The sequence below is a fragment of the Heloderma suspectum genome, chromosome 4 (genome assembly GCF_057233095.1).
Source record: "Heloderma suspectum isolate Gila_16-S chromosome 4, 16-S_ref, whole genome shotgun sequence".
NCBI classification, from domain to species: Eukaryota; Metazoa; Chordata; class Lepidosauria; order Squamata; family Helodermatidae; genus Heloderma; species Heloderma suspectum.
Genome location: NC_139461.1, coordinates 243,845,737 through 243,861,889, shown reverse-complemented (window position 1 = coordinate 243,861,889; position 16,153 = coordinate 243,845,737). Strand labels below are relative to the sequence as shown.

The 16,153-nt window shown below is 46.3% G+C and overlaps 1 protein-coding gene across 1 annotated transcript in view; it reads left to right on the top strand.

Moving 5' to 3' along the window:
* The window catches only part of GRM4 (glutamate metabotropic receptor 4), a 378,281-nt gene that overhangs the window by 296,576 nt on the left and 65,552 nt on the right, over positions 1–16,153 (top strand). The window contains exons 6-8 of the mRNA XM_084851663.1: positions 2,392–2,592; positions 10,813–10,949; positions 12,454–13,389. Coding sequence (XP_084707789.1) covers positions 2,392–2,592; positions 10,813–10,949; positions 12,454–13,389 — 1,274 coding nt within the window. The remainder of the gene's footprint in view (positions 1–2,391; positions 2,593–10,812; positions 10,950–12,453; positions 13,390–16,153) is intronic.

The window sequence follows — 16,153 nt, the reverse complement described above, 5'->3', positions numbered from 1 at the left end:
TTTGTGGAATCTCCACGGAGCGGAGCCAGCCAGATTAGGATTTCGGGGGGAGGTGCGGTGCGTCTCCCCCCCCATGAATCACCCCGTTGAAAAGGTAAGTGACTTTCGTACATCCCTACGACACTGCACTATTCCACAGGGGACCCTCTCTTAGCTCTAATTAACAGCATGCTACGTTAATCGTTATCTTTTGCCGAATGATTAACATGTTTCAAATCCCATTAAGAACGGTTATGACAGGAAGAGCCAGGCAGCTGTCATGGGTAATTAGCGTATACTTGAACGATCCTGTAATCTGGTGCTGGCTGGAGAGGGGGTGGGGGCAGGGGTAGAGGGAGGTAGGGGGGAGGATTGGGATGGAAGGAAACCTGGAAGAATGTCTGGCAGTGGTAAGGACTGGATAGAGCACATCCTGGAACTGATGGATGTTGTACAGACCATCCTTTGACACAGTTGATAGTGCCTGAGAGACTTGATGCTAGAGCAACCAGTGGGTAGATGGATGATGCCACAGAGGCTGAATGATATTTGCATATGTACAGCTCAAGCCGTGACTGGGGTGAGCAAGTTTGGAAGTTCAAAGGATGTACGCTGTGTGGTGTCACTTTGGATCTACAAACAGCTCTAATGGGAGACCTGTGCAGGTATTCTGCCTGCTCACATAAAGGCAAAATGTAGACCTGGGCATGCACACAAGCCCTGCCAGTGTTCTAGTGTTCCTGTCCTCTCAGACCCTGACTTTCCTGTATTGAGGGAGAAGCTCTGAAAAGGCTTCTGCTTGTGTTCACTTGAATGTAGGGATGTGCGAACTCACCCCAGACTCCTGCCCCCGCTCACCATTCCCCGGACTGCGCTTGAGCCCCTCCCACTCTCAGCGAGCAGCCTGGACTCACCACAGCAGCCTTGTCAAGCTCTGCGGTCACCATTTCTAAAAGAAATTAAATGGCTATCACAAAAATGTGCATGTTTTTGTATGTGCGAAACTGCACATTTTTGCAAATGTGCATATTCTCACATGTGAAATGTGCATTTTTGCAAAGGTACACATTAGTGTGTGTACAAAATGTACATTTTTCATAAAATGTGAATAGAAGCCTCCAGATGGCCAGAAACACTAATAGAGCATTATGAATGCACCCAGTTAGGGCTGGGGAGGGCAACTTGTGGCCATCTAGATACAACTGCAACTCCCATCAGCCCCAGCTGGCATAGTCAATGGTGAGGGATGATAGGACTTGCAGATCAACATCATCTGGGGGACCAGATGGTACCCATCCCTGTATTAGGAAAAACTGCCTGCAAGAATGCATATATTAGGGGAAGTTGCATAATAACATGAATGTATTAGAAGAAATGCTCACAAAAGCATGTACAAGTTTTTGTACAGGCTTTTAAAAATAAATACATTTCAAACTGATGTGGAAATGGGATGAACCAAAGTTAAGATTAGAAAAGTAGGAAACTGAGAGAAACCAGAATTGACAGATTCATCCATCCCTACAGAAGAGAGACATCAACAGTTGGAATGAGCACTATAAGTTTTGCATTCCCATTAGGAACTGATTTAGGCAAAAATTGATTTAATTCTCTCATGTGAGAGAACAGTCTAAACCCTGCTCCTTATTCAAGACATCTACAAAGATGTAGTGATGACAAGATGTAGTGATAGCCACAAATTTGGATGGCTTTAAAAGGGGGTTAGACAAATTCCTGGAGGAAAAGGCTATCAATGGCTACAAGTCCTGGTGGCTATATGCTACCTCCAGTATCAGAGGCAGTATACCTATGTACACCAGTTGCTGGGGAACATGGGCGGGAGGGTGCTGTTGCACTCATGTCTTGCTTGTGGGTCCCCTGTCGACAGCTGGTTGGCCACTGTGTGAACAGAATGCTGGACTAGATGAACCCTTGGTCTGATCCAGCATGGCTCTTCTTATGTTCTAAATCACCATAAACATCTCATGGAATTAGATACTTCTGTGGCTTTTACAGTCCTTTTACTGGCAGCTCTTCAGGCAGCACAGCTCTTTGGTAACCTCTTCATCTCTCAGTGGTCTTTAACTATGCCCCCCCCCACCTCCCCGCTGCTTAATGTGCAGCAAACCCACCAGTACTTTAATGGTTCTCTCCCATGACTTATTGCATACTATTTTCTCCTCCTCAGTGCATGTCTTTCCTCAGTGGGCTCTGGAAGGCCTCAAAGGACACTCTGCACAAGGGGAATGGAGCCTTGTAAGGCGATCAAGCCATACCTCTGACAGTGGCATAATAATAATATTCAGCAACTGCAGCAAATACCAGATTGTAATGGCAACAGACAACCCTTTAAGTCTGCAGCTGCCAACAGAAGCATATGACAGAATCCTGCACGGTGTCTTTTTTGTGTTCCAGATCGTGAACGGATTGGCCAGGACTCTGCCTATGAGCAGGAGGGAAAGGTGCAGTTTGTCATCGATGCTGTCTATGCCATGGGCCACGCACTGCACAACATGCACAAGAACTTGTGCCCAGGGAAGATTGGCCTCTGCCCCAAGATGGACCCAGTCGATGGTGCAGAGCTGCTCAAGTACATCCGTAGCGTCAATTTCTCAGGTCTGTCCATCTGGCTGGGATTGCCCTCAAGGCTAGACTTCATTTACTTGAGGGCTCATGTTGGGGCATGTTGAGGCTTCTTGGGGCATGATGACATGCCCTCCCTGGTGTAATTATATACAAACCTGAGTGAATATTTAAATGCCTTATTTGCAACCTTCCATATGGTTTTGCATCTTTTATCCACAGGTAGTGGATGATGCCTTTCCTTCCTTCCTTCCTTCCTTCCTTCCTTCCTTCCTTCCTTCCTTCCTTCCTTCCTTCCTTCCCTTCCATATGTCTTGAGAGCCAGGCACATCAGAATCAAATGCTGTGGGGTGTTTACTCTGATATTGGGACTGCTTGTTCATTCATTGTTTTTTCTGGGGCATCTATGGGGGTGTTTCCATGACAAGGGAAGGAGAAGTGAGTGGAGTAGTAATTGATTTTTTTTAAAAAGGAATCAGCTTTGCTGTGCTTTGGTCCATGCAGGGCTTCATGAGTGAGTGCTCTGCACCAGTAAAAATCACTTCACAGAACATACTTCCAGGAGGGGGTGGAGGTTGGAGTGAATGTCATCTGACTGGCAGGGGCTGCTCAACCAATAAGAGAGGCTTCCCCCCTCTCCTCCCTTTCTCCTTTCCCCTGAAGCTCCAGATGTACCTTCCGTTCCGAGTAGACACACATATGTTTGTGCTGGGAAAGGTGTGTGTGTGTGGGAATACAGGGATGGGAAACCAGCCCCCTTTTCTAATGATGATGCGGAGGATCTCTATAAGGAAGGTGTGAAGTAGTTACTTCCTAAGGCAATAAACTAGACAACCGAGAATCAGAGAATCAGTCAGAGCCTTGAGATCATGCTATAGAGCATTTAGGGACTTCATGCTTTAAACTGTGCCATTTCAATTGAGGGGGATTCTGATGTGGGCATTCAGAGGGCAAGCCTCATTGAGCACAATGGGAGTTACTTCCGAATAGACACACATATGCTTGTGCTTGGAAAGGCAGGGGGAACACAGGGATGGGAAACCAGCCCCCTTTCTAACCTGATGCTGCGGAGGATCTCTATAATGAAGGTGTGAAGACATTGCTTCCTAAGGCAATAAACCAAACAATGGAGAATCAGAGCCTCGATAACATTTAGGGACTTTGTGCTTTAAACTGTGCCATTTCAGTTGAGGGGGATCTCTGTAAATTCTGATGTGGGCATTCAGGGGACAAGCTTCATTGAGCACAATGGGAGTTACTTCTGAGTAGACACTAATGCGTTTGTGCAGGGATGGGAAACACACAGGAAACACCCCTTGACTGGGGTCACGGTGAAAGGCACACCCCTGGGCAGGGCTAGCATACCCAAGGTAAATGCAGATGTTAGGGCACACAGAAACTATACCAGGGAGAACCCGACTTAAGCAGTCTCAGGAAATCTGGTTTTTCCCCCATAAGCCCCAGGCTGTCTGCTGGTTGGCCACAATGTCATATATCCCTAACAACCTCCAAACACAGCCAGCTCGGACTAAATTGCTCATGGAGACACCCCCTATGTGATATTTTTACCATATTGTTTTCCTGTGTTTTCCCCATGCTTCTTCCATTTCATTTGGAAGTAGGGATGTCAGAGAATTCTGCCACGGATCTCGGGGAGGCTGAATGCTAGCACATTCAGCCCCCCAAAATCGGTGTCGGAACGGTCTGCCCCCCCGCCCCCCCGGGACGGGACTTACCTTGGGCGGATCTTCCTGGCAGCGGTGGCTGCGGCAGCGGCTGCGGTGGTGGTTTGGCAGCGGCGGCTGCGGCAGCCGGTCTTCCGACCGGCTGCCACCGCCGCCACCATTTCCAGTTAAAAAAACAAAAAAACGTGATAGGCTACGTAAATCTTTACGTAGCCTATCACGGCTGATTTAAAACAAAAACAAAAACGCGCGTACGCAAATGGCGGCGCCCATGGGCGCCACCATTTGCGTTCCTTATTTTGGCACGTCTTAGTCTACGTAAACATTTAAGTAGACTTATACTGCAAAAATAAGGGGAACGCAAATAGCGTAGACGCTACGCTATTTGAGTTCCCCTTATTTTCGCCGTCTTAGTCTACGTAAATGTTTACGTAGACTAAGACATGCCAAAATAAGGAATGCAAATGGCGGCGCCCATGGGTGCCGCCATTTGCATACATGCATTTTTTTTAAAAATCAGCCATTATAGGCTATGTAAACATTTACATAGCCTATCACGGCTGACTGCAGGGACGCAAACAGCAGTGGCTACGGCCACCGCCATTTGCGTCCCTGATAGCCAGCGGCCGGATGTCCGGCTGCTGGCGGAGCTGGCTGGCGGCTCCGCAGAATCCCTGTGGAGTGGAGCTGGCCGGCCAGGATTCCGCTGGGGGAGGAACGGAGCGCCTCCCCCCCGGCCAGAATTTCGGGAGGAGGGACGGAGAGCCTCCCCCCTCGGCCAGAATTCCAGGGGGAGGGACGGAGCGCCTCCCCCCCACCGCGAATGTCACCCTTCGAAAAGGTAAGTGACTTTCGTACATCCCTATTTGGAAGGTCAAAAATGCTGCCTTCCATTTTTGATGTGGTGGTGGTGAGAATGGAACACTAGCACAATCTCCACAGGTATAGTCCACCTTAGCCTCTTTTTGAAGAGATGTGATTTTGATGCATGCAATGACATTTCAGGCAGTAGAACTCTATCACCATGCCTCTTCACTTCAGCAACCTTTACTATTACCTTTCCAGATAGTGCCATTTCAGCAGTGTGTCGCTTTATTAATCCATTTAAAAATGGTCCTACAACACTTTTTTTTGCCCATGTTTAAAGTAAATAAATAAAAGATTGGCACAAAAGAAAAAACGTAATTTTGAGCACATTTTAAAATTGATTCAAAAATAAACTTGTTGTTAAAATGGCATACTCAGGTGCATTGTTCTTCCTTGCCCACATGGCTATGTTATCTCCATCAGTGTGGATGAAACATAGTGGAATGTGCACATACAAAAAGCACTATACTCATCAAAGTGTGGAAAGTCAATTGCAAATCCAAATGTAGCTTACAGTAGAAGAACAAAGATTGGGTAGCACTAAAAGCTTCTAGGGTTGGATCCAGACTTAGTGATACTTAGAGCAGACACATTGAAATCAATGGGACTTAAAATGAGTCATCACTAAGTCCCACTGATTTCAACAAGTCTAACAGTATTAAAGGCAAAGAGTGTCTCTAAAGGAGGTGGGGGTCATTTAGGGGCACTTCATGCATCACAGGAAAAATAGGATTCTTTTTGTCCATTGCATGTTTCTCTGCAGTGGTTACTATAATTTGTGGAGGGGAAATGGATAAATATAAACCTGGGGATCATGACTGGTTAGTGCTCTCAGGCACATTTTTACTCAATATTTTCAGAAATTTGTTGCTGTCCACACATACAGTGCTGGCTGCAAACTCATGTGATGGGGAAACTTTCCTAGAATGTATAAAGTGGCTCCTAATGACTGAAAGAATCATCCTAGATCTAGGCAGTTGGATGGGGGTGGAATGAAATTTCTCTGTATCCGCCTCTCGATACCCAGGTGTGTGGGCCCTTGCGCTTTTGTAGCTGTCCCTATATGGATTGCCAGGGAGCACGTGGCAAAGCTGGACCAAACCTGACAGTTTCTAAAACCCCATCATAATTCTATTCACATGAACAATCCCATGTTAATAGCTCTTATTTCCTTAGTCTCTTTCCATTTTTTTTTTGTTTGGCACAAAATGTTCCCTCTCCTCAATTAGTGATTCCTTTACATCTTCTAGAAAATCATTACTTCCTCACATTATATGTCTTTAAAATACATTTTCTGCTCCTGTTTTCTTATTGCATCTATTTATCTCTCCTCTGCAATCTCCTCACAATCTGTCTCCCTTATTTATTCCCTCCCAATCTTGTTGTCTGATTTTTCTGCTTTCTAATGTTATTGGGGTTTATTTATGCAATTCATTTGATTTTGTTTTAAGATAAACTTTTGGGAGAAAGAAAAGCAGCCGAGTGCCTGTGTTTCAGGCAACTTGCTAAATAAACCAATGTAATTAAAGTTTTCATAGTACTTCTCATCTGGTCACATCCTTCTCTGGATAAGTACATTTTAACTGCATGCCATACATCTCCCTTACTATGTCTGATCGTCCATTTGCAGCCAGCCAACTGGGTGACTCCTCTTAATTAGACTTTTCTTTTAAACTGGGCATTTTAAGATACTGCTAAGTGCTGATCTAATTTTTTTTTCATTGTACAAGCTTGCCAGTGGTTGAAATTCCCCTGCTTCCAGTTTTGACCTGGGGAAGAGGTCTTCTAAATGCTTTGATTTGGGGGAAAATTGCACCTTAATTGCTTTTTGAAAAATCTATGGAAAGTGGGCAGAGCAGAGCAGAACAGATGTGATCTCATTGCATATCAGGGCATTCAGGAGAGTGTTTCACCCATACAGATTGGATTATAATCTTGGTTGCATCAGGATAAGCCCAGTGTGTGGAAAGGAGCTATCAAACTGGAATACCCCGCAGGAGTCTGCCTCTGGAATACAACAGTTATATAGATGACATGCACAAGAAGTGCTGGTGAGCTTTATCATGGCTCCCATCTACAATTTCCCAGTGTATTCCAGACTCTATCGATATATGGGCAAGGTTCTGGAATGAACTTTCAAGATCCAGTGTGGAAACTCCTGCTGGGGGCAGTCTCCTGCTTTCTGTCTGCTCATCCTGTCTTTTCCTGCTTTGGGATAGGGTGGGGGCAGAATAGATCATTCCCTGTTTTCCATGTTGGAGGATGGACTCTGTTCTCCAAGAAGGAAGGAGGAGGTCAAGAGAGGAGGGAGGGACTGAGTCCTGATCTGTTGAAGACTAGCTGGGATAGAACTTTGCCATTTCCATCCCCATGAATGTCTTTTTTACAGTGTGTGTGTGAGAGAGCAGTGTGGAGAGGCTGAGGTGTCTGCACTCTGGCTTGTTTTTTACTTTTCTCCTCCCTCTGGTTTTAGAATTAGTCCAGCAAGATCAGTGCAGTTGAAAGGACAAAGCAGTCTCTGTTTCTTTGGGTCTAGCATGTATGTACATGCAAGCACTGGGGAGAAGGAGAGAGCTCTCCAAGAGAGCCAAAACGGGGAGGGCAAATGAAGCTGTTTTTGGCCGCTCATTTCTGGAGCAGCTGGTGCAAATGCCTGATCAGGCACTGACTGCTCTTGTACTGAAGAGCCTTCATCTCCCTCACGGGCTACATCCCTCACTGCTCCTCTGTAACTCATGTCCCCTTTGCACATGAGTGGCAGGGATGTCAATGCTCATCACTCACTGTGTGCATCAAGTATAATGAGCTGTCTGCAAAGGCATCCAGAACAGGAATGGGAAAGGTAGCCATCCTGTCTTTCAGCTCACCTTTTCACTTGCCTGGATCTGTGTGTTTTGTTGTGGTGAGTAGGTCAGCCTCACAGAGCATATGAGAGAGCAACCGGCCTGCCACTCTGTTCACGCAAGCATGCCCACCACTTTCTGTGGCCCATGGTTTTCAGCAGAGAGCTCTTGGCTGAATCCAACCTCTGTTCCTTTTTCTGAAAACTGCAGTAGCACAGTGGGTTATGCAGACCAGGGCTCCACCTGTGGCTGTGTGCCAACCTCACTTCAGGAATGGGAGCGCACCAGTGAGAACCTGGAGCATATACAGCAAGCTGACCTTTGAACCTGTGCATCCGCTTTTAACCGTTATGCTTGAGCATCATCTGCTGCTATTGCTCTTCTGGTTCTGCCATCAATGCCCATGGCACTATAAAATATAGGAAGACACGTGTCTGTCCCAAGGAGCATAGTCTAAAATTTATCCTTATTATGGCTACTATTCCTGCAGTGAGGTTGGTTAATTGAATTATGTCAGCCTGTTGTAAAGGGCACAGGAGCAGGGCCATACACATGGCAATAGGCTTAGAGAACCTAGACTGCAGTGATGAGTGTCGTGTCTGGGACTCAGATATTAGGGCAGGACTGAAGAGTATTTGTTCAAGTTTGGGGAAACAGCAACAGCCTATTGTGGCTGGGACGGGGGGAGGAGATAGCAAGGCAGGAAGGGGAAGAAGGATGCTCAGTACTACACAGAGGTGGACCAGAAGGTATGTGCAGCACAGTCTCTTTCAGCATCTGCCTGCTCTCAGCTTCCTTCCAGCTATGGCTTTCAGCTTTTCGATTTCATGAAGTGCAGATTTACCCAGCTCTCTATATAAATGCGATGTTATTTTCTGTCTCCAGCTCTGTGGTTGAATACTGAGAGGGGATTACCGCTCTTGGTGAATGAATGATGTAGCCTCATGATGTACTGTCACTATATATGGATTCATTGCTCAATGGGTTAGGGAAGAAGAATATGCCTGGACATCCAGCAGAGGTGTAACAAATACGCAGGTGGCTCGGGAGGGAGGGAGACCTGCATACTGTCCTTCGGCATGTGCTTCATGGACATAATGGAACTGATTGGATGAATGACAAGTGAAAGGCAACTGTCCTTCGCTTTGTCCCTTTTGCAATCTGATTCCTAGCCTAGCACCTTATATAACCTAAACTGAACTTATCCACCCTGCTCCCCCCGCCTCCCCCCGCTTTGGTGCCTACAAGAAACTTGACCAAGTTTACATAGTTGGTGGGAAATGCTTTAATTCAACAGCCCCTAATATAGGGGACATTCAACATCATTGGCACCCTCCAGATGTGTTGGACTACAGGTCCCATCATTCCCAGCCAGCATGGCCATGGTTGCATGAGGCTGCTTTAATTGAGAATGTGTGAATGCAAATCAATGCCCTCAGCTCCGGTATTGGCTGCCCCTCATTTTATATTCAAATTATAAACTTGCTGGGATAGAGACTTCAGGTGTTTTCACTGCAGGTCAGCGAAAAGTACATTGTTTTTTGTGCCACTTATGAATGCTGTCAATGTCAGAGAGAATTTGGAAAAGGCATTGAATGTGCTCCACAGGCACCACAGGTTTCCCTCTGCAGGTTTCCCATTGGCATTTGGAGCCAAAACAAAGCCAATCTCGGCCTCATATGTCAAAATGGTCTATTGATTTTCAGAGTGTACAGCACCTAACATGGTGGGTGGCCTGGTCAACAAAGGAGGCATCTGGACTTTAGCTCTGTACAAATATATAATTATTATATAGATTATAACCATGTGAGCAGAAAGACCAGAAGGATTTCTCTTGGCAATACAGGAGTTGAAGGGTAAGACTGATGCTCTTTTCTACTTGCCCAAGGCAAAGAAATAGATTTTAAATACTTCATATAAGGGTGAGAGGGATAGGTTCTTATTGGGGTACAGCCAGTCGAACTCAAAAGCTGAAGAGCAGCTAACCCCTGAAATTCACAAGAGGGGATTTTACTGATTTGCAGATCTGGCCCCTTGTTGTCAATGAAACTGTTTGTCTGTACAGGACCTGAGAGTCTTTCTCCTACATCTATTATCCCAAATGAAGAGCCAGGAGATTTTAATATCCTTGTTAGTTTACTTATTGGACAATTTTGCAAGGTTGGTTTAATTGCTGAATTACTGGAAACATGGAACAGACATTGAATACCTTTGCCCCAATCTGGCTGAAGTTAAGCATGTCGCCTTGATATTAAAGGGAAGCGTTAAAGATGTAATAAGCTAAGCCTAAACTAGGGTTGTACAGGAATTTCATTCCTGTTTACAACTCATGTGAACATACCTTGTTTGCAACCCTGAATGCGAGCAGGATTTATTTATTTTTTGGCAATTTTCCAAACTTTGTATTTGTGTTTGAAATTGTGCAATTGCACACTCCCCAACTTCTGCACATGTGAATATGCACATCCCCCGACCCCAAATCTGCATTTTCATACTTCAGCATATGGTGGCAAATACACATTTTCAGTAAGGAAACTTGCTCATTTTTAATGCACAGTTTTTACAGTTAGGGAATGAGACACACCAAGCCTTGAGGAGGAATTTGGAAAACTTCAACGAGCTCGAACATCACATGTTCGCTCATTGCTAGCATAAGCACTGAAATCAGTAGGACTTAAATGTACTTAACTTTGGCTAGATCAAACTCAGGATTCCACTTGATTCTCATACTATGTATACATTTGTGTATGTGTAACACACACACACACACACACACAGATAAACTTTCATTTGGTGGATCAAACATACAGCCCAAACTAGCAATGCTTCCCCCAAACTAAATGCTTTGTGTCTTGCAGGTATTGCTGGGACCCCAGTGACATTCAATGAGAATGGAGATGCTCCAGGCCGCTATGACATCTACCAGTACCAAATCAAGAATGCCACACCTGAGTATAAAGTTATTGGGCACTGGGCTGATCATCTGAACTTAAAAGTAAGCAAGATCTTAGCTTGAGTGTAGGTTTATCCATACACAATTAAAGGAGACAACCCATAAAAACAGCTTTCTCCCTGAAGCCACAGTTTTAATTAGGAAACAGAGCTGCACTCCTGAAAGACTCCAACATCAAGTGTCCTGGTCAAAATGGGCTTATTCTTGATTCATCTTGTCTGTATGTAGGCATCAAAGGGATCATACAGGGTGAGATTTCTGAAATCATTTTGCACTGGTTTCTCTTTGATCTCATTTAGTGCAATTCACACCATGGGTTGCAAGTTGCAACTGCAGACTAGAACAGTTTTGTTTGTTTGTTTGTTTGTTAGGGCACAAAGGGTGCAAAAGTATTTCACTTAGCAAGTTGATGCCAATGTTATTAGCAATTCACCAAAACAGACTTAAGATTTAAGGGTGCAATCTCAATGAGAGAGAATTTAGTGTATCTTTTTAACACTCCCATTGAATTCAATGGGACAAAAGTGGCTAATGGATCTTCCACAGATTTGGATGTCAACAATGAAACCTGATGTTCAGCAAGTGAAATCCAGACTATGAAGCATTGTGGAATCCTGCATTTGTGCAGAATTTAATCTTGGCTCTGGTGAAAAGATATTCAGAGTTGGCTGTTGAAAAATAGCCTATCGACTGGGAGGACAACAAAGTGGGCTGTGTGGGCTAGCAGATCTTCAATAAGTATGGGGAGCTGGGGAGGAAAGAAAGGCAGGGACAGATTAAGTAGCACTGTGCCAGTGAGGGGTAGCAGGCAGGATACAGGGCTAGAAGAACTGATGTCGTTCAGCAAGGTCAGTGTGGGTGGACTTGATTAGCAATAACCCTTGCAACATGGGAGCAAATCTAGGCTCCCATGTTGGCTGGGAATGATGGGATTTGCAATCTGACACCTCTGGGGGGGCACCATGTTGGGGAAGGCTGCTGTAAAAGGTTGGTATTGCATCATCATCATCAACATCATCATTTATTAGTCACCTTCCTTTAAAAAAAAAAGACTCAAGGTGACTTACAGCAGACATTAAAAGAGACCAAGAGTTAAAACAATTTAAAAAACAGCTATTTTATTTAAAATGACAAGTCCTGGTTAAGCAGCTAAATTAAAGGTATAATCCTATGCAGGTTTAGAGAGAGAAGAAAGTCCTACAACTCCCAGCATTCCCCAGCCAGCCATGCTGGGAGTTGTAGAACTTTTCTCTCTCTAAACATGCATAAGATTGCTCCTTAAGAAGCTTAAGAACCAGAGAGTGTAGACTTGAGTTAGCTGTAGGGCTGAAAGAGGAAGGGTGCTGCAGATCTGCAAGATGCGGTCATCAGGGGCTGCTACTGGACTGGAGGGAGCAGTGAGCATAGCTGGGTTCAGTATAGATCTGAAGCTAGTGCTTCTGCAGAGCTGGTGGGGCACACTGGTCCAGCCCTTGCTGTGACCTGGCCCCTGCTGTGCTGGCTCCTGTTGGCTAGTAGTGAGTGCCTTGCTTTCTCTCTGCTTCAGATGGAGCGGCTGCATTGGCCTGGCGGAGGCAACCGGGTGCCCACTTCAATCTGCAGCCAGCCCTGCAGGCCGGGCGAAAGGAAGAAGCTGGTGAAGGGCATCCCATGCTGCTGGCACTGTGAGCGCTGCGACGGGTACCAGTATCAGCAGGATGAGTTCCACTGCAAGGTGTGCCGCCTTAGCGAGCGCCCCAATGAGAACCACACGGGCTGCATCCCCATCCCCATCGTCAAGCTGGAGTGGCGCTCCCCTTGGGCCGTGGTGCCTGTTTTCATTGCCATTGTGGGCATCATCGCCACCCTCTTTGTGGTGGTGACGTTTGTGCGTTACAACGACACGCCCATCGTCAAGGCCTCGGGGCGGGAGCTCAGCTATGTGCTGCTGACGGGCATCTTCCTCTGCTATGCCACCACCTTCCTGATGATTGCTGAGCCTGACTTGGGCACCTGCTCCCTGCGGCGTGTCTTCCTGGGGCTGGGCATGAGCATCAGTTATGCTGCCTTGCTGACCAAAACCAACCGCATCTACCGCATCTTTGAGCAGGGCAAAAAGTCAGTCAGCGCCCCGCGCTTCATCAGCCCTGCCTCCCAGCTGGTCATCACCTTCAGTCTCATCTCCCTGCAGCTCCTGGGGGTCTGCATCTGGTTCATTGTGGACCCGTCCCACTCCATCATCGACTATGAGGACCAGCGGACTACAGACCCCCGCTTTGCCCGGGGAGTCCTCAAGTGTGACATTTCTGACTTGTCCCTCATCTGTTTGCTTGGGTACAGCATGCTGCTCATGGTGACCTGCACTGTGTATGCTATAAAGACCCGTGGGGTTCCTGAGACCTTTAATGAAGCCAAGCCCATTGGGTTCACCATGTACACTACCTGCATCGTCTGGTTAGCCTTCATTCCCATCTTCTTTGGGACATCACAGTCAGCAGAGAAGGTAATGGAGAAAGGGTAAGGGCAGAAGGGGGGGGGGTGACTCATAGGTCTGCTCTCCTTTTCCCCAGATGTTGAAATGTGATGAAATATATCTGGCATGTGTGAATCTGCAGACCAAAAACCTGGTATGGTGACTTCCCAGTGTTCTGGTGCTGTCAAAATTGTACTGTTTCTAGATTTGTTTGAGATTTCCCTGCACTGTTCTCCACTGCTTTTGTTTTCCCTTACATTCAGAATTTCTTTGTGGGTAGCTCTCAATATTTTCCTTTCTGAATTGTGCTTCCTCCCCTTCCCCTACCTCCTTAGCATGTGGAAGAGAAGAGTTGTAGGCTATCGAGCATTAAATAGAGGTGGCTCTTACTGAACTCTGGTCCACAGGCAGGCCTTAGCGTATTCTGCACTTCTGTCACTGCACTGCACAAGCATGCAACTGAGTTTCAGGTACAGAATGCAAATCCTGGGGATGAAAGCTTCCACTGTTTTAAAAAACCAAATTTCTAGTCCTTATAGCTGAGTAGGTAAACTTGAAAACATGTCCAGGGGAATTGGCAAAAGCTGGAAGAAAACTCCCTTGGTTGGACAAGTGTCCAGATGATGGAGTTTCGAAGCTATAAAAAGCAGAAAATAGATCACGTAAGAGAAGTAAGCACATGCAAATTTGCCCTGATTTTGGCTATTCTTAATGCAGAAGCTGGGTTAACTTTGTACAGAATATATAATGACATACCCACAGGGTGAGAACAACCCATTGTATTCTTGGATCCTGAAGGCCCTTGTTCCTGGAGTCCTGATGGGATATTTAGATATTTAGATCTCATAGTTCTCCCTCTGTTTTAAGTTTCTTGAATAATTTTAGTTGGGGTCTTTGTTGTTCTCACTCCTGAAGGTGCAGGTAATAGGATGATGGGTCATGATGAAATGATTAGGCTGCTTTCCAAAGCTCTGCTGGCTCTTTGGGTTTTGCTGCTACTAGCAGGAGCTCCTCCAAAGTATTTATAAATGCATTGGGTTGGATCAAGGATCTGCCGTCCATGAGAGGGATCTTCTGCAAGGGGAAGGGCTGTGCTTGCCGAAGGTCCCTCTGCCTTCTTTGGAATTTTTTGGAATCCCCCCCCCACTAGGGATATGCGAACTCACCCCCGTTCAGGTTCTCCGGACACTGGCCCAGACCCTGTCCCCACTTGCTGGTCTCTGGACTGCGCTCGAGCCCCTCCCATACTTGGTGAGCAGCCCGCACTCACCCCAGCAGCCTCATCGAGCTCCGCGGTTGCCATTTTAAAAAATAATACAATGGTGACTGCAAAAATGGGCATAGTTTGGTATGTGCAACAATGTGCATTTTTGTGAATGCACATATTCTCATGCGTGAAATGAGCATTTTTGCGAAGGCACACAGTGTGTGTGCCAAAATGTGAATTTTTTGGAAAATGTGCATTTTTGCACATACAGAAATATGTGCATTCCCAAACTACACATTTTGCATACATGAATGCGTGCATTCACGAAATGCGCATGTTGTGTTTGCACAAATTTGCGCATTTTTGCCATCGTGATTTTATTTCTCCAAAAATGGTGACCACAGAGCTTGACGAGGCCATGGGGTTGAGTGCAGGCCATTCTCCGAACGCAGGCAGGGGGTGAGCAGGGGCAGGGGCTCAGCGAGAGGGGCTCGTGGGTATGGGCAAGAGCGGGTCTGCTAGATTCCTGGACTGAATCGGGCACCCACGCCAACCCTACCCCTCAAACCATAGCTTGCCACATTCAGCAGGGTGAGCAGACTCTCTGTGTAGCACCTTGAGGGGGCTGAAGGGGCTGTCATGGGAAGAAGGGGACAGGGAAGTCCACTTCAACCAACACAGTTGCTCCACTGTCAATCTGGATCCAACCAATCAACAATGCGGTGTGGGAGAATTTTCTAACATCATACGTGCAGATTTGCACATGTGCCCATTATTGCACTAGCACCATGATGGTTTTCGGATGCCATGCAGGATGGAAGGGGACCAGCATGGTCGAAGGTGCAGTGTTGATTGCAAGGACTAGGTGTGCATATGTGTAGCTGCAGGTCCTGTCTCTGAACACCTGCCTGCTCAGGTAAGCAGTTAACTGCTGCAATAATTCTTAATGCTTGAACTGGGGATGCACTGCTGGAAAAAGCTGCTGCCATAGTGGGACCAGGAGCAGACACGGAAGCTGCTAGGTATGTGCATGAGTCCTCTGTTTCAATCTGGGCTCTGATCACTGCTTTGGAAAACAGCCCATTTCTGCTTGGACTGATTCGTCAGTTTGCTTTGACTGACCCAAGTCAAGGTTCAGAAATCTAGGGATGTCAGAGAAATCCGCTGAGGATTCAAATGAGGCTGGATTCTTTGGAATCTGGCCTCAGGAATCCACAGCGAATTGGGACCACTTACCTCCACTCCAGGAGGACTGGAGGCGGAATGGCACTTGGCTGCTTCTTGCCAGCCAGAGCCATTCACCTCCTCCCTGCCCCTGCCAATCTCCATGTCTTTTCTTAAAAAAAAAAAAAAAAGGCGATCAGCAGGATGTGCCCATAGACTTAGATGCAAATAGAATCATGAATCTTGTTTCTAAGTCTACGTGTCCATAGGCTTATACGCAAGATTCATTCATGGCTCTATTTTGCATATAAGTCTATGGGCACATCCTGCTGATCACCATTTTTTTTTAAAAAAGAAAAGACATGGCAATCAGCAGGGACAGGGAGGAGGCGAACAACTCTGGTTGGCAGGAGGGAAGGTAAG